The sequence below is a fragment of the Eleutherodactylus coqui genome, chromosome 6 (genome assembly GCF_035609145.1).
Source record: "Eleutherodactylus coqui strain aEleCoq1 chromosome 6, aEleCoq1.hap1, whole genome shotgun sequence".
Lineage (NCBI taxonomy): Eukaryota > Metazoa > Chordata > Amphibia > Anura > Eleutherodactylidae > Eleutherodactylus > Eleutherodactylus coqui.
In genome coordinates, this window is record NC_089842.1 from 52,925,111 (window position 1) to 52,948,673 (window position 23,563).

At 43.1% G+C, this 23,563-nt stretch overlaps 1 protein-coding gene across 2 annotated transcripts in view; it reads right to left on the reverse strand.

The window, feature by feature from the left end:
* CFAP74 (cilia and flagella associated protein 74) overlaps positions 1–23,563 on the reverse strand; it is a 168,891-nt gene that overhangs the window by 130,637 nt on the left and 14,691 nt on the right. For both annotated transcript variants that reach the window (XM_066606837.1, XM_066606838.1), the window contains exons 5-11: positions 21,497–21,595; positions 17,005–17,109; positions 15,003–15,176; positions 9,859–9,969; positions 6,527–6,629; positions 4,417–4,574; positions 2,389–2,590 (exon numbers count right to left, since the gene is read on the reverse strand). In XM_066606837.1, the coding sequence (XP_066462934.1) occupies positions 2,389–2,590; positions 4,417–4,574; positions 6,527–6,629; positions 9,859–9,969; positions 15,003–15,176; positions 17,005–17,109; positions 21,497–21,595 (952 nt within the window). The remainder of the gene's footprint in view (positions 1–2,388; positions 2,591–4,416; positions 4,575–6,526; positions 6,630–9,858; positions 9,970–15,002; positions 15,177–17,004; positions 17,110–21,496; positions 21,596–23,563) is intronic.

Genomic DNA, 23,563 nt, shown 5'->3' on the forward strand with positions numbered 1-23,563 from the left:
TGATTGGCTCAGTGCTGAGCCAATCAGAGGCATGTCTCACTCACACCCATTCATGAATTCATGAATGGATGTGAGTCAGACCTGCCCCTGATTGGCTCAGCGCTGAGAGGCAGCAGTCACTCACCCATTCATGAATTCATGAATGGGTGTGTGAGTGAAACCTGCCTCTGATTGGTCAGGGCTGTGACCAATCAGAGGCAGACCATTCAGCAGGCGGGGATTTTAAAGCCCCGCCGGCTAAATAGTGCCGAGAAGCAGTTCAGGAGAACTGACAGCGGCCGCGGCTGGACTCCAGCTGCAGCGGAAAGGTGAGTATACAATTTTTTTTTATTTTAACACATTTTAGGATGCATTGCAGGGAAGGGCTTATATATTTAAGCCCTTCCCGACAATTCACCCCGCGCACGCCGGCAGCCCATTGCTTTCAATGGAGCGGCTGTATTGCCGGCTCCATTGAATTCAATGGGCAAACATCGTTCTTCTCTGTCACAGCTGTTACAGCTGTGGCAGAGAAGAATGATTTGTCTTCTATATGTTGTCAATGGGGTCGGCGCTGCTGCCGCCGGCCCCATTGAGCGCATATAGAGAAGAGAACAGGAATCTGTTCTATAATTTATCGGACGAGCGCATAAAAAGCGCTCATGCGTCCGATACCATTGCAAAGCAATGGTTTTATAAAATCGCCGGACGCGTGCGCATGCGCGGCTAAAAACGCCCGTCTGACTAAGGCCTAATGATGCATAATAATGCACAGTGTGCATCAGGCAGTCCGAGAAGCTGGTGTGCCCATGGAGAAAAGGAGGTGGGTGGGAGGTGTAAGATGATGAGACTTTGGCCACTCATTCAAGATGCCACTTTCTGAGTAAATTACACATAACATCTATTAGTCCTGGGCTTACACTCCTCCTCTTGACAAGCCCCACCCACTGTTTCTTTTTTTTTACAAATGTGAGAAGGGCAAAATGATGAGAAGTCACGATTTTTTGTGCAATTCCTCACTTGCACAGAGATTTGCAATTGTTTTAATGTCAGAAACTGGAGTAAAAGGCTTTATAAATGTCCCCCAATATACCCAACCTGCGCCAAAAGTCAACAACAAATCTGTCATGTATGTCTGTCAGTCAACAGGTTAGTGATACAGCTGAAGAAACTCTGGATATCCCCAAGACCAATTGATGCCAACTAGGTCTCCACAGACTTTCTGCTGACTATACAGATTAATGGGTTATTATAAGCATTTCATAGAATGGTAGAGTTGGAAGGGACCTCCAGAGTCATCGGGTCCAACCCCCTGCTCAGTGCAGGATCACTAAATCATCCCAGACAGATGTCTGTCCAGCCTTTGTTTGAACACTTCCATTGAAGGCGAACTCACCACCTCCCGTGGTAACCTGTTCCACTCATTGATCACCCTCACTGTCAGAAAGTTTTTTCTAATTTGTGTCTCCTCCCTTTCAGTTTCATCCCATTGCTTCTAGTCTTTCCTTATGCAAATGAGAATTAACATTTAACCCCTTGCAGTATTGATTATCAAGGACACCCAGCGATCAGCTGATCTCAGCTGGGTCAAATTCTCGCATTAGGATCACAGCTGGAAATGCAATAGAAGGTATAGCTCCTGCTGAATGCTGGGACTACCTCTTTAAAATGACAGCCTGGTCATAATCATGCATGGCATTCCACCAAAACTACGATAAAACTGGCACAGGCAAATGCACTGTATTAAAGTGACCCTCTGGACCTGGAGAAACAAAACTGCTTCTCCTAATGACTAATGATGCATAATAATGCATAGTGTACATCAGGCAGTCCGAGACGCTGGTGTGCCCATCTTTGTTTCTCCAAGCCCGGACAGTCACTTTAAATGAAGTATAGATGATCACTTACAAATACAAACAATCTAAATAATCTGTATTTAACACCTTGCAGAATTGATCGTCAAGGACCCCCAGCGATCAGCTGATCTCAGCCCCTGCATTCACTGCAGCGGCGTCAGATGTCTGCATTGGGATCAGAGTCAGAAATGCAATAGAACATATAGCTCCCACTGATTTGAATGGGTGCAAAGCCTTCTATTACATTTTTGGCTCCGACCTCAATACAAATGGAGCTGCTAACATTCGGCCAGCTACAGTGATTGTGGGGGCTGAGATCAGACAATCGTCGGGGCCCCGAGTGGCAGAACCCCGCCAATCAACTATTGATAACCTATTCTGCGGATAGGTCATCAATACTGCAAGAGGTTAAATACCTGAAATACCCCTTTAAGGCTCAAACAATAATAATAATCCTCATAGTGTTGGCATAAATGTCTACGAATCATGGTCGAAAGTATACAGAAGAGTTTCATAGCTCTTTGGTTTTCTGAGCAATGCAATTACTTCCTACCGTCAGCTCCTGGTCTTCCTCTGGCTCTGTCAGTATGGTTGACTGAATATACTGCAATGCTTTGGCTCGCAGTCTGCCATGTTCAGGGATCTTGCTAATTTCTAAAGAGGCTTGTCTTTTTTGTTTTACTTGGCTGGATTCTTCTTGTAAAATCCGACTAACAATTTCTTGCTTTCTTATTTTCTGCGACTCTTCAAATTCTCTAAATAAAAGCACAAGAAATGTTCACTTTATCATACTTGATGGAAGGATAGTAAAGAGCAAAAAGATGCTTTCTGCCATTTCTACTCAACAAGTAGTTCTTGAAAATCTCCAAATTAGTGTTAAAGGAAAGGATTTGAGTCTCTAAATACAGTAATCTAGTCTAGCATTATCTATTAAAGACATTTTTCAGGGTTTTATACTGTTGATCTATCAAAGTGTGATCAGTGCGAATCCCATCCCCAGCATGACAATAAATGGGCAGCCTCTTCACCACAGTACCCAAGCAGCATACCCATCCATGCCATTGTGCCTGGTGCTGCAGCTCAGACCAGTTCATTTGAATGATGCAGTCACATCACAGACCTATTAGCTTCAAATCATAAGCAATTCAATACAGAAAGACTGAAAGTGACCAATGCCCCCAGGCAAGGACGCTGTCATGTCAGTTAGTATGAGAAACTTTGCCAATTTAGAAAAGGTAGCATGAAAAACTGTCAGTGGAGTTAAAAGTCCAGTAATTGTTTTGCCTGCAGCTTCAGGTATTGTTTCCACTGTTGGGTCATTTCTACTTGTCCTATATGGTAAAGAATTCCAGCGACTACAAAAAAAAAAGAAATTATAACTTTACAAAAATAATATATTTTCAAAAGCTGGCATTATTTATAAACCTTCAGTGGATAAGTATAGCTTTTTGAATATGAAGTATCCCAACCCCACATGGGCAGACCAGATTCTGCATGTGGTTTCCGGCTGTGAACCTAGCATGTCACCCTGCGTACCTGTTTCCACTGTATTGCGAATGACCGCGGTGGCTCGCTGACGGTCATGCGCAGTACAGAGGGTTTTTTTATTTGTTTGTATTTCCTGTGCTGTTGCTTAGCGATAATGTGGGTACCCACAGCCCATATGCAATGTTAATTGTGTATGGGCTGCAGGTCAGATGGCCTCTATAGACATCACTGGAGGCCATCCATGTGGATTCTGCGTCAGAATAGAGCATGCCGCGATTTCTCTTCCGCTAGCGGAATACGCAATCCATATCCGCGAGTTTGAACAAAATAGCGAAAATGTATGCCTTTTAATGTCCGCATTTTACCGCAGATCTCCCATGTGGACGGCGATTGCTGAATCCTCAATCCAAATCTGCTTGTGTGAGTCTGGGCTAAAGGGGTTGTGCTAGAAAACACTGTTATCACCTATCCATAGGATAGGTCATAAAACCTGTAATCAGTAGTGGTCTCACCACTGATCCTGAGAAAGGGGGTCCTGTATCACACTAGTCACCACTGCACCGTCAGCAGTGAGGAGACTGAATGGAGCAGTGGTCATGCCTGCACAGTATACCCCATTCATTCTCAGTGTGACTCCCAGCGCTTGTACTACCACTTCTATCATCCCCATTGAATTTAATGCACATGCGCAGCTACAGCTGCATTCGATCTGACAACCCTGCAGGTGGGTGAAGAGAGCACACAGTGACAGAAGAGGGAAACATGGGACCCCCATTCTCGTGATTAGTGGGAGCCACAGCGGTTAGACCCCCCCAATCACATGGATAGGTGATAACAGTGTTTTCTGGTACAACCTTTTGTATAGTTGCTGTCTCTTTTTACGTTTTTAAGCCATCAGACAAGTTCTAATTAAGAACAGTGAATGTCTCACCATTGCTGAAAATGAGGGACGCTCAGTACCTGTTCTCGGCTGGAGAGCGAGACAAGCATGCACTTTCCCTCTCCGTAGAATCGAATGGACATTATCTCTGATGCTCTCATTCACAATAAGTAATTGGTTCTACTAGAATCCGACTCATGACAGATCACTTACTTTCTTCTCCTTTCATACTCTTGAAGCCTCTTCTTATGCACTATATACTTTGTAACATCTCCTCCTTTGGCAAGCACAGCTTCTTTCTCCAACAACTCTTGTCTTTTAGTCATTGTAGCCTGGGCTTTGTTCCTAGCCTCAATAACACGGAGGTTTTCCTGTAAGAGACAGAATACGGGATTATAGAGAAGATCTTGTTTCTAACTTTTTGTACTGTCATTCATTAATAAAGTAAAAAACGGGATCAGTTAAAAAATCAATATTAAACTTTATTTTACCTATATTTTATTTTACCTATATTTATTATTTCACATTTTTATTTTGAGCTTTTCAGCCAAGTCATGTTGCAATCGGTTCCCTGTACAAATTGTAATTCAATTGAAAGTGGTGAAATCTGTTGCAGGTCTGCAACAAAATCTGCACCAAATCAGTTACATGTGAACACATCCTTAGAGTTCAGCTGTGTACTTTGGCCTTCAAAGTCTTTGTGGATTAGTGTTTACTGCTAGGTGTTGCCAGTGTGCCATGGATTGGTTCTCAGCTTCTCTTTTACAGTGGGGTCGCACTTTTTGGGGCAGGTGCTCCACTTGAGTTCGGTTTGGGTGCTTCTGATAAACTAGGTTGCAATTTTCACAAGTTCCTAATTGTATTTCTCTAAAAGTGCTCTCAGTTAGACTGTAAAGAATCAGGTCACCTTCCCCTCTGGTTTGACAAAGTGCTCTGATCCGAGAAATTGTTAACTCCGATAGTTCTAATTAGTCGTACCAGACATGACAGCAGTGAGATAGTGTTAAGATGGCATGCCTATCCCATGCCAAGCAGCGACCACCAAATTAGTAAATGCCAATTACAAATAATAGATTTTTACTTGAATGATGGATATAAACTGAGTAGAAATCATGATGTGACTTAAACATTTGCAAATGAGGTAAAGGAGTTTCCTGGTACAATAATACTGATGACTTATCCTTACCACAGCCCATCAATATCAGTTTGATGGGAGTCTGACTCCCGACACCCCTATTGATCAGCTGATTGAAGGGGCCGTGGTGCTCATCATTCATTGTTTGCCAGCTACAGTTCCAAATGAATGGCTGAGTTGTAATACCAGGCACAGCCACTACCAAATGTAGATGGCGTCCAGTCAATCGCCTCTATTCGCAGTAAACAGGCAGTCGTCTACACGGACCAATTGTCATTTGATTTTTATGCATAAACTGAACAACGAAGGATAAGCAAACAAATTATTGTTTGGCGTTCAGTCACTGGCAGTGTTAACACTGAACGATACCATTCAGCCTAAAAGGACCATTAATTGTCTCGTACTTATGGAAATGCTATATAATTTCTCTGAAGGATCCGTCCAGCGTTAATCAATGATTAGCTCATTATGAGTAAGGTCCTACTTCAGCGTGTTGTCAGTCATGCATTTTTTTTATTTTACAAAGATGTACTTGCTGTACATATAAAGGATCGCGGAGTATTTCCCATTGTTTTCAATGGGAAACCTCGCATTGCATCGCCCTCGCGTGCACCTAGCATGCGGTGCAATGCTTTGCCGGCAACATTAAAAAGAATGGCTGAGATGTTGCATGGGAATGCCCAAAGATAGGACATGCCGCAATTTTTTTTTAAAGAATAGGGTTCATATTCATCTGAGATTTGTGCATCTCACAACACACAAATCGCGCACGATTTTTATTGCCCGTGTGAACATGGCCTTGCCTCTTCTTCTCTCTTACCTAGAGACGATAGCATAGTAAGAGGATGGTGCAACACATGACTGCCAAATCAGACCACATATGATTAATTTTTTTTTCTAGACCCATAGAGACGCATAGGAGCTATATACACAAAAAACATTTTTAATGAAGACTATTTGCAAAAGTTTAGTTTGAGATGCATTAGAAACAATTGGTTGCTAAAAGTCTACATAGCTAGTGCAAAATGCTGTAAATTGCTCTACCTAAAAGAACAAACGAAAGGAGATACCTGACGCCTCCGCTATTATCAAAGTAATGTAATAATACCAATACCCATAACGCCATATTGGAGCCATACTAGCTTCAGTTATTACACAGTTAAGTTAAATGTTTTTCTTCTTTCATACCCGATTTGTGGAGATGCTGTTTTTCAGGGACAGAACAGCCTGCATCCTCTTTTCCATGTCTTCTCTGCTTTTTCGTTCTTTTTCAGCCTCATCCTCCCGAACTCTGGTGATTCCAGAAATATTAATTAATCAAATCAAGAGAACCTCATGGATACAGGTAAAGTGCACCCAAGTCTCATACCGGTGAACCCATCTTAGTTATGGTTCGAAAAACTGGTTTGTTCCATTTGTGGGCCACGAAAAGTAGGCCAGGTTTTCATTTAGACAGCTTTCTTAAGAGTGTGGTGCCAGGCTACTTTTCTGTGGCCCACACTGTACACCCTGTATATAACAATCCTTATCTGGCTCGTGAACGCTCTTGACTTAAATAGACCCATTAAATAAATTTACCTTACTTCACCTTGGTCCATCACATTCTCCAACAACTGCAATCTCTCTATCAGTCTATAGCTGCTATACCATTGATTGCGCTAATTTCTTTATCCTTTTATTACTCACCATTCCTGCGATATACAAATGAGGTCATATACTATCAAGGGGGCAGCCACTTGCATGAGTTCCTGGTGACAGGTTCCCTCCCCTTTGGAAATTCATGCCAGTGACCACCCCTTGACAGTATTAATGGCAACAAATGCTTGGAAACAAGGGAGTGGGGATAGAAAAACAAAAAATGGCACAACCATAGAGTGGTAGAGTTGAAAGGGACCTCCAGGGTCATCGGGTCCAACCCCCTGCGCAGTGGAGGATTCACTAAATCATCCCAGACAGATTTGTTCACCCTTTGTTTGAACACTTCCATTGAAGGAGAACTCACCACCTCCTGTGGTAACCTGTTCCACTCATTAATCACCCTCACTATCAGAATGTTTTTTCTAATATCTAATTTGTGTCTCCTCCCTTTCAGTTTCATCCCATAGCTTCTAGTCTTTCCTTGTGCCAATGAGAATTGGGCTGATCCCTCTGCACTATGACAGCCCTTCAGATATTTGTAGACTGCTATTAAGTCTCCTTTCAGCCTTCTTTTTTGCAAGCTAAACATTGCCAGATCCTTTAACCGCTCCTCACAGGACACGATTTGCAGACCGCTCACCATCTTGGTAACTCTTCTCGGAACTTGCTCCAGTTTGTCTGTCTTTTTTTAAAGTGGGGTGCCCAGAATTGTACACAGTATTCCAGATGAGGTCTGACTAAGGAAGAGTAGAGGGGGATAATGACCTCACATGATCTAGAGTCTATGCTTCTCTTAATACATCCCAGAATTGTGTTTGCCTTTTTGACTGCTGCATCACACTGTTGGCTCATGTTCAGTCTGTGATCTATTAGTGTACCCAAGCCTTTTTCACATGTGCTGCTTAGCCCAATTACTCCCATTTTGTATGTGCTTTTTTCATTTTTCTTGCCCAGATGTAGGACTTTGCATTTCTCCTTGCTAAATAGCATTCTGTTAGTCACTGCCCACTGTTTAAGCTTTTCTAGATTTTTTTTGAATCCTCTCTCTTCTCTAGTATTATCCCTCCTAGTTTTTTGTCGTTGGCAAATTTGATCCTTTTCCTATCAATTCCCTCCTCCAGATCATTTATAAAAATGTTGAACAACACTGGGCCTAGGACAAGGCTTATGGTACCCCACTTCCACTTGGATGTGCAGCCCTTTATGACAACTCTTTGAGTACGATCCCTCAGCTGTTGTGAGTCCACCTAACAGTTGCCTTGTTAATCCCATATTTGGTCATTTTCTCAATAATTATGGTATTAGATACTTTGTCAAATGCTTTACTAAAGTCAAGATATACTATATCTACGGGATTTCCATGATCAACCTAGTCGGTGATTCTATGCAAAAGAAAACTTCGGCAGCATGCAGGGGTGCTAATCCATAGAGAAGTTTTATTCCTCCATTACAAACAAAAATGGCGACGTTTCGGTTATATTGGCCTTTCTCAAGCTTAATTACAGACTGTGATACCTCACATATAAATGGTTGTGCATAACTATTTATCCATTTACTATTTACTCTATTTTTATCCAAGTACTTGCATACATGCTGTGTAATAATTTGTTCAAAGATCTTTCCCGGTATAGAAGTCAGGCTCACAGGCCTGTAGTTTCCTGGATCTACCTTCTTCCCTTTTTTGAAGATAGGGACAACATTTGCCCTTTTCCAATCTTCTGGGACTTCTCCTGTTCTCCTGCACTCCAATCAGTGGAATGGTGGCTATAAATGGATAGTGAGAAATGCAGTTTTTGGAGGATATGACAGGTCCTCTTTAAAGGGAACCTTTCATCAACTATAAGCATCCTAAACTAAGTTATGGTGCTTATCGTTTAGGTGATGTGGAGCCTTCGGAGCCTTTTTTCACACTCAAAGGTCCTCACTGCAGTATTTCCGGCAGATGTCCGTGTGTGCGCACCAGCTTCACTCTTTTTAGAAGGCGGTACGTGTGCATTCCCATAGAAACAAATGGGAGTGCATACACAGACCTCAGAAAAGAGTTAAGCTGGTGTGCGTGCACTGACTTCGCTGGTGCACACCGCAGGAAAGGGGGACCAAATAAGTATGAAAAGTGGCTCCTTGGACCCACTATAGTTAATGGTGCTTATAGTTGATGGCAGGTTCCCTTTAAGACAGGGCTCACACGACCGTAATGGAATTGCATATTATACTGGCTTTGTATGCCTGTGTGATACACGGTAGCTCACTAGCAATCACTTACATTGCCTCAAGCAGTTCCATTTAAATTAGCGTGTCAGAATTGCATAAACCGCACACGCAAAATAGAACACGGCATGTTCTATTTTGCCGTGCTTATACGTGAGATTGAGCCCATTTTTCTGTATTGTCGCGTATATACCCCTAGCCCATACGCAATTACATTGTGTATGGGCTGCGGGTATATGCATGACTGCTTAGCGACGGCACAGAAAATATGAACAAACAAACAAAAAAAGATGTACTGCACATGTGTACGCGGTCATGGTCAGTACAATTTCACCACCATATGTGGTCACGGCCGGGTTCACAGCTGTAAATCGCTGCGGGAGCCCTGCGGCATTTTACACTTATGCCCGTGTGAGCCTGGCCTAAAGCGTCACATAGATAAGACTTACAAGTGTAGCATATTGTGATACTGATCATGGAATGTCCGATATGATGTATTTGCAGCTATGGGGAAGATTTTCAAAAAATCTTACTGACTATATATTGGATGTGATAAATGCTCTGACTGATGGTCCATAATTCCAACTTCGAGGGCCGAGCCTTTTAGCATAGAATATTACAATGCAGAAAGAGTAATCTACCCCTATATTACACACAGTTGCGGGAGGACACACCTTGCCATAGTTCCCTTTAGAAACTGAACAGCTTTTTCGTGATTTTTCTGTGCCTCCTCCACGGCTTTACGATAAAGCTGCTCCCGCTCCTTAAACTGCTTCACCTCTTGTCTGAAATATCAAAAATACATTCAGCCATTAATTTGCCTGTATATGATATTTTAACGAACTGGCCTGTAAAGAATGCAAACGTTTTGGTAAAATATCGGTTTCTTTGAAAGCTGTAATAAATAGCACTACATGCATATGTACTACTCGCAAAATGGAAAATTAAGATTAGGTTTAGTGGCTTTAACTAATGACAGTCCCCGGCTGGTGAAGGGATGATAGGAGATCTTGTTTTCAGCAATGAATAGCAACAGATCAGCCCACAGAATACTTGATGCGCGGTTAACCTCTGTGGTACTCGGACGTGCCAGGCACGAATATTAAACCTGGAAGGGTCCAGCGCTCACAAAATCTACTTCTTGGAACAGTTTTATTGAGCCATGGTAAAAACAGTGGATATCAGACTCGGCTATGCATTTCAAGCTTGCTTAACTAAGCTCGGGGCCAAATAAATTCGAAAGTGGGGACCTCTTATTATGCCCATTTAAAGCTTAATTCCATTTGCTACACATTTCCCCATGTGAGCAGTGAGATGTGCAGCCAACCAATGACAACTGGATTGGAACAAAGAATTGCATTAATGACCGTTTACCTCCATAGAGACAATTATCTGCTGTGTGTGAAGGGCAGTGAATGAGCATCGATCAACATGCTTTGTCAATGGGTGATCATTCCAACTGGCTGATTGTCGGCCAGCATAAAAGCACCCTAAGGTGTCCCTTCATACGACCGTATGCTTTTTTACCTTTGGCATACACAGCGTTTATTTGCATGAATGACTTTTTGGCCAGATTGAGTCCGGATCTTTATTCATGCCATTTACACAGGGCACTGCTGCGTGAATGTTAAAAAAATACGCTGAAGCGATGGGAACCACTGATTGGTATAAAATGCTCGAAAAGTCAATTAACCCTTTCCAATACACTATCTGACGTCTTCCTACATTTTGGTTGAAGCTTGTACAGCTCCAAAGTCAAAAGACGTCCGACAGGGTATTCTTACTGTCTATTGCCAGCCACTCCACTGTCGGAGTCTCTCTGGCGCACACACACTGGTTTTAGCCAGTAGATGGCACTGTTACATAACAGCAAAAAGAGAAAGCCTTTTAGGAAACCCTGAATGCAAAATTGGATTGGAAAGGGTCAATGCCCAATTAGGGCAAGCTGTGTTCTTTTCCCAGCATTGTACGCAGGGAAACTCCCTTTTACCTTCTTTTTTCAAGCTTCCACAGAAGTCTATAGGAGCTTGCTGTGTATCACATCAAAAGATAGGGCAAGACCTATCTTTTCATGCGGTATATGAAATACGCGACCGAAAACAGTCCTATTTTTCCAGACACTATTTATTTATGCGGCAAACAATCTTTTGACTGACTGAACCCATTGAATTCCAATACTTTGAATGGTCACGTCTTATGTGCGATATGTGAACACACCAAAATACCTATGTAAAGGGCCCTAAGGGCTTATTCACACAAGTGATAGTCTCAAGCGAGTATTGCACGATGTGGTGCGTACGAAACGCGCACAAATATGAAGTCCATTCTTTTGAATGGATTTATTCACACGAGTGCAGCATGTTTTGTCTTTGGGCGTTTCCCGGAAAGGCTTATCCATTGTTATCAATGGGACCTTAAAAGACATTGCATGACACTTTGTAACCGTGCGATACATGTTAGTGTGATGTGATGAGGATCGCAATTTCACAGAAGGGATGTAATGCCTTGTGTGGTGCAGAGTGTTAAGCCAGCAGAAATGCAGTCCTAAGCTCTAGCTCAGGACCTGAAGGTTGTGGGTTCAATCCCCGCCTGGTTCAGCTAACCAGATCAAGGTTGACTTATGCTTCCGAGGTCAGTAAAATGAGTACCCAGCATGGTGGGGGGGTAATAAACAAAAATTACCTGCAGCGCTGCGTAATAAGTTGGCGCTATACAGAATTTATTGTTTAATTAAATATGATTTTAAATCAAAATAGCTTTGTATCTCTGTGAAAAATCGCACGTTCGCAGTAGGGATGAGCGAGCGTACTCGGAAAAGCACTACTCGCTCGAGTAATTTGCTTTATCCGAGTATCGCTGTGCTCGTCCCTGAAGATTCGGGTGCCGGCACGGAGCGGGGAGCTGCAGGGGAGAGCGGGGAGGAACGGAGGTAAGATCTTTCTCTCCCTCTCTCCCGCCCGCTCTCCCCTGCTCCCCGCTGCGACTCACCTGTCAGCCGCAGCGGCACCCGAATCTTCAGGGACGAGCACAGAGATACTCGGATAAAGCACATTACTCGAGCGAGTAGTGCTTTTCCGAGTACGCTCGCTCATCTCTAGTTGGCAGATATCGGGTAGCACATAACTGAGAAAGATAGCACATATATATTGGAGGGGAGGAATGCAAAAAGTTTATAATTGACAACAGCACATTACTTAATTGTCTACACTCTGAAGCTATTGTTGCTTGGGTTGATTTTGAAAATGGCGTATTATAATGTGAAATTGCTATCCATATAGGGGTGATGGTTTGAGGAGAGATAGTTTATCCCCTTCTAACAATACATTTATACAGTGCAAACAATTTGCTTCTAAAGAAGACCAGGCTGCACAGAAAAGGAGGCAAACTTTTGGGTTTCTGTACCCTCCACTCCTCCCCTTCAATGTTTTTTTTTTTATCCTGAAGACTCTCAATTCCTCGTGAAATCATGTCATGCTCCCTGCAACCTCCCTGGGATGGAACTAAGGCTGGCCATATAATTTAGGTAGCTGTCCTCCTTGTCTTCTTTTTTTCAGGTAAAAAAATCTGCAACAGGATCATACCTCCCAACTTTTGTAAGAGGAAAGGGGAGAAGATCTTACATTTTGCGCAGCACTCCATATCAAATGTTTAAGGCCAAGCACTTTAACAGTAATAGTGCCAATTAGTGACCCCTCATAGTAATAGTGCCCCTTCAGTGATCCCTCCACAGTACTTGTATACTGTGCTGCTTTTAGTGGCCTCCACACAATAAAATGGTCCCATTTTATGACCCCATCAATAATAATGCCCCTTTCCTGTCCCCATTATTAATAACGCCCCTTTTCTGCCCCAATCAGTAATAAAGCTGCCTTCTCTAGCCATATAGACAATAATGCTGCTTTTTCTACCTCCTTGATTTATAATGCCCCTTTCAGCCTGGCAGGGAGCCCTGCTGCTAGGAGGCACAAATAAAATAAAATAAACCTTGGTATAGCGCCAACTTATTCCGCAGCACTTTCAAATAATTTATTTATTACCCCCCACCAAGTTGGGTACTCATTTTACCGACCTCAGAAGGATTGAACTTACAACCTTCAGGTCGTGAGCGAGAGCTTAGGACTGCATTTCTGCTGCCTCAGCACTCTGTGTCACAGAAGGCTGTAATGGTGCACTGTTTGCCCTATGGTTAAAGTGGACCTGTGCACATTATATGGTCAGCCGATGCCATGGAAATCTGCAGGTTCGGCAAATCCACTTCTAGTGTGTGTGCCTTTATGTAGCATGTAGAGATGAGCGAGCACCAAAATGCTCGGGTGCTCGTTACACGAGTCGAACTTTCAGTGATGCTCGAGAGTTTGTTTCGAGTAACGAACCTCATTGAGGTCAATGGGCGACTCGAGCATTTTTGTATATGACTGGTGCTCCGCTAAGGTTTTCATTTGTGAAAATCTTAGCAAATCACCAAAGTCATGTAAAAAACACAGAAATGGATAGGGCAGACGAGGAGCAACATGCAGGGCTGCATTTCGGGCTCCGAGGTCTCACTATTAAGCCACAATAGTGGCAAGAGTGAGACCCCCCCCCGCACTGTCAGCATAACGATCGTTCTCCTCTGCCACAACTGTAACAACTGTGGCAGAGAAGAACGATATTTGCCCATTGAATTCAATGGAGCGGCAATACAGCCGGCTCCATTGAAAGCAATGGGCTGCCAGGGAGCTTGGGATGAATTTTCGGGAAGGGCTTAAAAACATAAGCCCTTACCTGAAAAAGAAAGATTTTAGTGTAAAAAAGAATAAAAATGCAGGCATTCTCTTCAATGGAGCCGCTGCTGCTGCCGGCGACTCCATTGAAGACAATGGTCTGCCGGCACACCTGAATTCTTTTTCAGGGAAGGACTTTACGTATAAGCCATTCCCTGGAAATGAATTAAAAGTGATTTAAAAAACAAAAAAAATAGATACTCACCTCCCTTCAGCTGCCGGGGCACAGGGCGTCTTCTCCTGCTGTCCCCTGCACTGTGGTGCTGAACTGCTGTCATTCAGCTGAGAGCTGCGCTGAGCCAATCAGAGGCAACACTCACTCACCCATTCATGAATTCATGAATGGGTGTGAGTGAGATCTGCCTCTGATTGGCTCAGCTGAGCCAATCAGGGGCATGTCTGACTCACACCCCCTTCACACCCACTGCAGGCCAGCCGCGCTGAACTCCGTCTGCCGGGACAAGGTGAGTTTATATATATTTTTTATTTTTACACATTTCTGGATGAATTGCAGGGAAGGGCTTATATATTTAAGCCCTTCCCGACAATTCACCCCGCGATCGCCGGCAGCCCATTGCTTTCAATGGAGTCGGCTATATTGCCGGCTCCATTGAATTCAATGGTCAGTGCTCGTTTAATCAAGACGAGTACCGTGTGGTGCTCGTCTCGAGTAACGAGCATCTCGAGCACCCTAATACTCGAGCGAGCATCAAGCTCGGACGAGTATGCTCGCTCATCTCTAGTAGCATGGAGAAGCAATCTACAGCTACTCACATGGTGGTTACAAGGAAATGAAGTCAGGTGGTTGTTAGGTAACCTGGACTTACACACCATACAAAATACACTGATTAAACCTACAGGAAGATAGAGTATGCAGCATGTGATACGTATTGAACTGTTCTGTATGTGTGCTGTTACTGAAAATGTGTTACATTTAAAACACAGTAAGTGTCTCAACTATTAAGTGACAACCTGCTAAGCATAGCCGAAATATTCATACAGTCAGTGCTGCACCGGTGAAAGTTATGACAGATTTCCAAAGTAATTACACTTACTCTTTCTCTGTCTGCCTTTTACGCTCTGCCAGAGTAAGTGACACTTTCTCCCTCCGAGCTCGCTGCTCCATCAGGTCTTTGCGCTGTCTGTCTAACTCTTCTTCATCCTGTTGGAGCCTTTCACGAAGACTGGTAAATTTTTCTTGCTCCACTTCAATGTGCCAGAGGTCATACCTATCCAATGAGAACACTTATTTAGGAAGACTGATATTTAATTTACTAAGTATCATTACTTAATATGAACCAACCTCTTCCTGTAGACTAGGGGAATCTATGATGCTAAAACAATAAGAAGCTGCAGAGAACTATTGAATTGTGCCTGATGAGATTCAATGCACAAAAACTAAAAAGTGGGGTTTTTTTTATTATAAGAAAACTTTTCACTGGTATAAATAAAATAAATTGTAAAATTCAACCGCTTAATGACTATGGACACTTTTTTGGAGAGAACAGCAAATTTAATGCAAAAGCTAAAACCCTCAGCAAAATCCAAACTATTTATTGCATTTTTCAGACTGTAAGAAGCACCCAAGTTTAAACAACAGAAAATAGGATACAAATATTTCATACTAATTAAAACTTCCCTGGTGGGCTAAAGAAGTGAAGGGTTTAATTTCAAGTGGACTTGGATAACCTCTGCAGCCCCAATAGTAATTATACCCCCTCTCAGTGCCCCCAGTAGTAATAGTGGTCCCCAATGGTCCTAGTATTAATAGTGCCCCCAAGTTATCCCATTAGTAATATTAGCCCCAGTAGTAATAGTGGTCCCAGTACCTCTGGTGGGGCAGCAACCCCTCCAGGAATTGCTTTACCTCCCTCCATAGCTCCGATCCTGCCACAGCCAATTTATGACAGACTCTGACCCCTGACCTCTTTTTTTCCTCCTCAGTATTTGCATTACTGCACATCCTGTACATGCAATGCAGATGTTGCCTGGAAAGCTTAGAGATCAGAGACTGAAAATCAGTGGCGGTTGGACTAAAGCTACAGAAAGAAGTCAAGTACTTCCTGGTTGTCCGAATAATCAGTTACAGCGCAAAAGCATCGTGACTGATCATTATGGAAGCAGTCAGAGGGGTCTGGCACTGCCGTATCCTCCTGACTTTGGACCAAAAGACACATACGCTTTTTAGAAAGATTTTTTCTTGATGGCATGTGGGGAGATTTAAAGTTGATCTTCTCAGCAATAGTCACAGTTAAAACTAATAAAGGTATGCTCTAGTGCTGCTCCCCTGCATTCCTACATTGATTAAACTGCAGACAGACTACCTTTGAAGGCGCTTTCACATGGGATAGACTATTCTGCAACACGTCGCAGAATATTCCACTGTTAAAATCTGTAGGTCTAAATACAGATTTTGATGTGGAAGTGCCGGAAAAATTCCGCCATTTCCAATTCTGCATCAAATTCCGCACGTTAGACATGAGGAGTTTCATATGGACTTTTCCATAGTGGAATATTCCAAGTTTTGCCCAAATTTCCATCCTGGTGTGTGAAAGCACTCCAAGGCCTCATGTCCACGGGTGCATTTGAATTGCGGAATCCACGTGGGTCACCACCGCAGACAATCCAAAAATTCAAGTCACACATAGGGAGCCTTGGTTGTGAGCAGCTTAATGGTCCGGAAAACAAATTGCAGCATGCTCCATTTTGTTGTGGAGCCCACATCTATGGTTTCCATTGAAGTCAATGAAAGCTGTCCGATCCGTGGCCCATCCGCAATTGAATTGCGGACGGGTTGCAAATTCTGTGGAAAAGCAGGAGATTTAAAAAAATAAAATATCCACTACGCATGTGCGACGACCAGCGCTTCCGCACACATCTGCAGAGGAGAAAGTGAACAGCCGGACGGGTACGTAGAGAACCTGCAGTGTCATCGGCCACGGGCAGGGTCCGAGTCTGCTGCGGGTTCCCCCATGCGGAATCTGATCTGCCCGTGGACATGAGGCCTAACAGTTATACTCCAGTGAGTTCTGTACAGAACAGGTCAGCTGGACTCACTCATTATCTTCCAGTATGTTGGCAATCTTGGTTTTCACAGTTTCCTCATTGAGCAGCTCAGTGCTCAGTCGTGTATGCAGAGCTCTCAGACGGTACGCAGCAGCCCTGCAGAGCAAAATAAAGAGCCTCAACTACAAGAAAAACATTTAAACAATCCAAAACATATTATTTTATAGTTTATAGAGAGTCTATTCTCCATAATTCATACAATAGCTAAAGATGTACACTCAAAGAATACACTCAGTACACTCTTCATCCACGTTGAGTCTAGATGCAATCACGAGTCATATAAATATGTATATAGCTATGAATGAATGAATGTAATATACATTAATCACAAAATCCAGGAACATATTATATCTACAGCAAAGCTTTCCATTCAAGCGTCGCTGCTCTATGGGGGAGAGGCAATGACATCCCCCCGCATAGCAGTGGTTGACACTTTTAACAAATACATTTAATACTACCGTAAGAATTAAATTAAATTATGCAGGACATTTATGGTAAGTACTGCAAAATATTTAAAGGAAGTCTGCCAACTAATTCTAGTGATGTGAGCAGATTACACAGTTACATGTGAGCAGTTATAATTAGAGATGAGCGAACGTGCTCGGCCACGCCCCTTTTTCGCCCGAATACCGCGATTTTCGAGTACTTCCGTACTCGGGGGGTTGCAGCGGGGAGTGGGGGGGGGGGGGGGGAGAGAGAGAGGGCTCCCCCCTGTTCCCCGCTGCTACCCCCCGCGCCACCACGCCTCTCCCCGCCCCCCGGCGCACCCGAGTACTTTTCACCCGAGTAGTGAAGTACTCGAAAATCGCGGTGCTCGATTGCGAAATCGCCCTTACCGAGTACGTTCGCTCATCTCTAGTTATAATGAATCCACAGACACCTTTATCAATTTCCATTGTCTTACCATTCCTGATATAGCGTTGCATGCCGTATGCATATTACCCCTAGACCATCTGATAGGCTGTCCATCTCTATCTGGCAGATGTAGGCTGGGGAAGAAGGGGGGTGATCGTCCCTCTTATTTCACATGGACCAATGATCTTCTTCCTCATTACAGCAGTGTCTAGTGGGGCTACATGATCCATCCTTCTCCTGGCTCCATTTCCTCCTCTTTCATGTTCCAAGGCCCATTTGCGCGCCATCATCACCCCCACAACAAAAATGCTTAGTTCTGCTACAATATGATCTTGGTTCTTTAGCTCTATTTGTTATCAGCTTCAGCCTGGTGCTGTATTTATGCTATGAGCTTGGTTCTGGTACAGCATTTATTCCCTAAGCAGCAGGTCTAGTGTTGGTATGCTGCTATCTTGCTGCTTTCTGAACAAGCAAAATATAGGCAGACTGTGCAACAATATATTTTTTTCTTACGACCAGGAAGGGTAAGCGTAAAAATAAATTCTGTACAGGGTGACATCTAAGCTAAGGGCTTATTTACACGAGCTTATATCGGACTGTGTTTTCACGGCCAGCTGATATACGCTTCCATCTGAGCAGTTCCCCCCTTCCCTCCCCCTCACCGACTCTCTGCCTCTCTCCTCCACTACGGCAATTGCAATGGGAGGGGGCGGAGCTAAGCTCATTTCTGTCCCGCCCACTCCCTTTGCTGGCTGCGGACAAGGGGTGGGGAGGGGGTGGGAGCTTAGCACCACCCCCGTCCTGCCCACTCCCATTGCAAAGAGCTGGAGGGGAGGAGAGAGGCAGAAACTCCACAGCATTTTAAAGTAGCAGCAATGTGCGACAGATTTCAAGAAACCAACATGCTGCAGAAAAATTCTGCTGCACAAAAACCTGCAGCATGTGAACATACCCTTAAATTAAGTCCACGTGACAGGTTTTGCAAAGGATTTGTTGCAGAATCTTTGCCAATTTCACATCAAATCAGGCTCAAAATTCATGTAAAAAAAGTGTCCCATTCATTGGAAGAGGAATCTGCAGAGATTTTTCTATGCACAAAATTTAATCCACATTTAAAAAAACAAAGAAGCGACAATTTCCTTCTTGATGCGGAATCAGTTTTACTGCAAGCAGATTAGCTTTATTGAATGAGGCTAAAATCTGATGGTGGATCAGCAGCAGCAGCAGCGCTAATCTGTCCATGTTAATAAACGTGTGGATTTCAGCTGCAGTTTTCCATGGACATCTGCATTAGATTTTTCCAATACATATTATATAGTACAATGCAAACATAGCGCACAGCCTACGGCTTCATGCACAGCCATTATAGCTCTGTACAACCTCCAAGAGTCGTCATATAAGCAAGTAACAACCAGCTATACAATATATACTGCATAAAGCAGAATAGTGAATATTGTTAAATACATTAGAACTAGAGATGAGCGAGCACGCTTGGTTAAGGCATCGGTCTTTTTGAGTAACTGCATACTCGTCCAAGAAAATTCGCGGGGTAAGGCCCCCCCCCCCCCGAATTTTCACGGATGAGTATGCAGTTACTCGAAAAGACCTATGCTCGCTTGAGTAACTGCCTTAACCGAGCGTGCTCGCTCATCTCTAATTATAACTAATGCAGGTAATATTACATGCATTCAACAATGACACCTGTGCTGTTGTGAAATACCAATATTTTATCGCACTTCGCTTCGTCTTACCCTCATGTTTGTTGTGTTTTCTCAGACAGCAGATGAGTGTTAACGGTAGAAACATTAGGCTAACATTGTGTTACAACCAAGGACCTTGGAGACATTATACATCACCTGTACCATCTGCTTGTCACTAGAGAACCATGGCTACAACACATACCCGGAACAACAAGCATTCTGAACCGAGATGCTCTATTATATATAATCTAGCTAATAAGTATCATAGGAGTCGTTAATATAACAGAAATCCAAGTTCCTTATATAATGCTGAATCAACCCTACAGTAATGATTGTTGTAAATAAGTAGGGTTCCTCTACTATGTGTATGTGTTCAGTACATTCCCATCAACTGTAAGTAAAGAATAACTAGACGAATAGAGATGTAATGTCAGGCACAAGTCATCATTATGTAACAAATGGAAAAACACTTGAATGGATATTAAATAATAGTAAACTGAATTTTAGGAATCAGTGTCAGGCAGCTGCTGCCAAGGCACATATATCCATGGATTGAAATCACTAGTTGGACCACATATTGAGTATTGTGTGCAGTCAATCGGACCATATACACGGACAGATAATTCTGTCCATGCTAGTGACCACTGGCTGACAATGAGCATGTCGGTGAGCGCTCATTGCAAGCCTGTACGCGGTCAAATTATCTACCTTAGGGTGCATTCACACGAACGTATATCGGCTCGGTTTTCACGCCGAGCCGATATACGTCCTCCTCGTGTGCGGGGGGGGGGGGGGGATGGAAGAGCCCAGGAGCAGGAACTGAGCTCCCGCCCCCTCTCTGCCTCCTCTCCGCCCCTTTGCACTATTTGCAATGGGGAGAGGCGGGACGGGGGTGGGGCCAATTTGGGGACCTTAGCCCCGCCCCCGTCCCACCTCCTCTCATTGCAAATAGTGCAGAGGGGCGGAGAGGAGGCAGAGAGGGGGCGGGAGCCTCAGTTCCTGCCCCTGGCTCTTCCATCCTCCCTCCCCCTGCACACGAGGAGGGCGTATATCGGCTCGGCGTGAAAACCGAGCCGATATACGTTCATGTGAATGCACCCTTATGGGGATGACTGATCGTTAGCACAATTATTCATCACCCTATAGCTGCCAATGATCATCTGCAAGTCTTCACATTTACATGGGGAGATGTCCAGCCAAGCAGCCAGCATTTTTATGTTCACATAAACGAGATCCTACAATGGTTGATCATCAGTTCCTTTACACGGCTTGACTGCCGGACGAATGAGTGTTTGGAGGAACCCTTGGGTCGGATACGGTAATTGTCCTGTGTAAAAGGACCATTAGGCACCAATGCAAAAGCTTGAAAAGGATCAAAAGCAATCAACCAAAGCAATAAATAGAATGGGCGGAGTACAGTATCAAAACTGGTGACATTTAGTTTGTAAAAAAGATGGCTACGGGGTGATCTAATACATATATCTAAAATATATCAGGGGTCAGTATAGAGATCTCTCCCATCAGCTACTTATACAGTACCCCGAAGTGTAACAAAAGGGCATCAACTAAATCTACAAGAAAAGGATGTGCTGCCTATATAGAAGGTGTTCTCTACTGTAAGAGCAGTGAGACTATGGAACTCTCTGCCTGAGGACGTGGTGATAAGAAACTCACTAAAAGAGTTCAAGAGGTGCCTGGACGCCCCTTATTGAATAAAAACATTACAAGTTGTAGTTAGTAGATGAAGGGAGATGAGTTGTTGATTCAGAATTTATTCTGATTAACATATTTTGAATTAGGAAGGAATTTTTGCAGTAAGAGGAGGAAAATGAGGAAAACTGGATTTTGCCTAAACTTTTTTTTGCCTTCCTTAAGATTCGGACTGGGTAAGGTCTCTCTAGCTTCAGAATATGACGTAACTTGCTTACATGTTAGAATTCTTCAGTTCATTCTGAATATCCATTTCCACGCTAGATTTTTGTTGCTCCAGAGACTCGATTCTCTCCTCACATGCCTTCAGTTCTTCTCTGTTGCAAAAGATTAAAAATGTGTACGTGATTTTTTTTTCTCTACTACATAAATCTATAGTATTTTATTGAATGGCAACAACTTATATGTATCACAGAATTGTCTAATCAGTCCAATAATTAATATGACTATTTTTCAACTATTTGCACACTGTTGTCTCCAGTATTTGATTTTGCTATTAAACAGAGAATGTAGGAAGCAGAAAGCTATTTCTTCAAGCCATTAACATATCATACCACCCCAAATTAAAGTTTATACTGCATGATGTGAACAACATGCTCTAAGAAAACTCACAACCTAAGGTTCGATCATAAAATGTGATGGATGAGAACTTTGCGCACATAGTAGTGATGTAATATATAGTGTTCTCCTAGCTTCAACAGAAGACAGCCTAGGAAAAGTTGAGATAAATCATCTACCAAAAACCATGAAGGCTGCAAATTTCATAACGATATAGATTGTAAGCACAGATAATAAAACAAGAGAAAAACCTGGGTATATAGCTACTTTACTAGGAAGATAAGAAGCACTCAGTGTCAAGCAGCAGCTGCAAAAGCAAGTAAGATTCTAAGATGTACAAAAAGAGAGACAAAAATACATAATCTCAATATATAATATTGCCCCTCTATTCAAGATTTGATCTTAGAAAGATTTATAAAGACAAAGATATATGTAAGATAACGACTGGCCGCAATGTTACTGCATTCATATGAGTGATCGGCCATCAGCATGCCAGACATTAGAAGCAGAAACCAAAAATGGCAATAGCATGCAAAATAAATTTACTATCAGAGGTATACATACCTATAATCAATACTCTAACCACATTAAATAATGCAAGGTTCTTGGTATATAATTTGATCAAGTTACATTGGCCCATCTACCAACGTCCAGGTGACCAAGCTTTCAGATGGGTCCTAACGCTAAAACCAGGTGGTATAATCTTAACCTGGGAAAGCTGAGTTCCTACCTCTCAGAATGCTCCTCTCTTGGGACTAAGCCTACAAATAAAACCAGGGAAGGTAGGATACCATTTAGGTGTTCCAGTAGGAGGGACAGAAGGTAAATGGGTGGCAGGTGTGCACGACCAAGTGAAGGCAGAGGAGCATTCTGAGAGGTAGAAACTCAGCTTTCCAGGTTGAAATTAAACCACCTGGTTTTAGCGTTAGGACCCATCTGAAAGCTTGGTCACCTGGACGTTGGTATATGGGCCAATTTAAATAAAATAAATAAATCTTGGTATTTGTATAGCCCCAACGTATTCCACAGCGCTTTCAGGTAATTATTACTTATTACCCCCCACCAAGCTGGGTTCTCATTTTACCAACCTCAGAAGGTTGGAAGGCTGAGTCAACCTTGAGCCGGCTACCTGAATCAAGCAGGGAGTGAACTCACAACCTTTGGGTCATAGGTGAGAGCTTACACTCTGTGCCACACGAGGCTCTAGTGTTTAATTTGATCTTTATATACCAAGAACCTTGCATTATTTAATGTGGTTAGACTATTGATTATAGGTATGTATAAATGTATTTTGCGTGCTGTTGCCATTTTTGGTTTCTGCTTCTACTGTATGTTGCAGCCATGGTTTAACGTGCATATATACATTTCCATTGGGTACTGCTAACCTTTTTTATTTTTTTTGTACAAGCATGCCAGACATTAGGTGTACACAGGACTCCCTTCATCCCCGCATGGGCATTTTTTATCCCCACTGGGACTCCCTTCGGGGATGTTAAACTCCCTACCCCTTTCCACAGACTCATAAAATCGTTCATCTCAAAGAACCCATAGAAAACCATAAGTTCTTTTAAAAGCGATTTTTTGACATGCCTACTCTGCGTCAAAATGACGCTTGTGTGAAAGAGGCCTAACAGTTCTTCCTCATAGCATAGGCTTCTATATGAGCCTTGTGTGACGCAGAGTGTTAGGGCAGCAGAAATGCAGTCTTAAAGGGGTTGTCCCGCGCC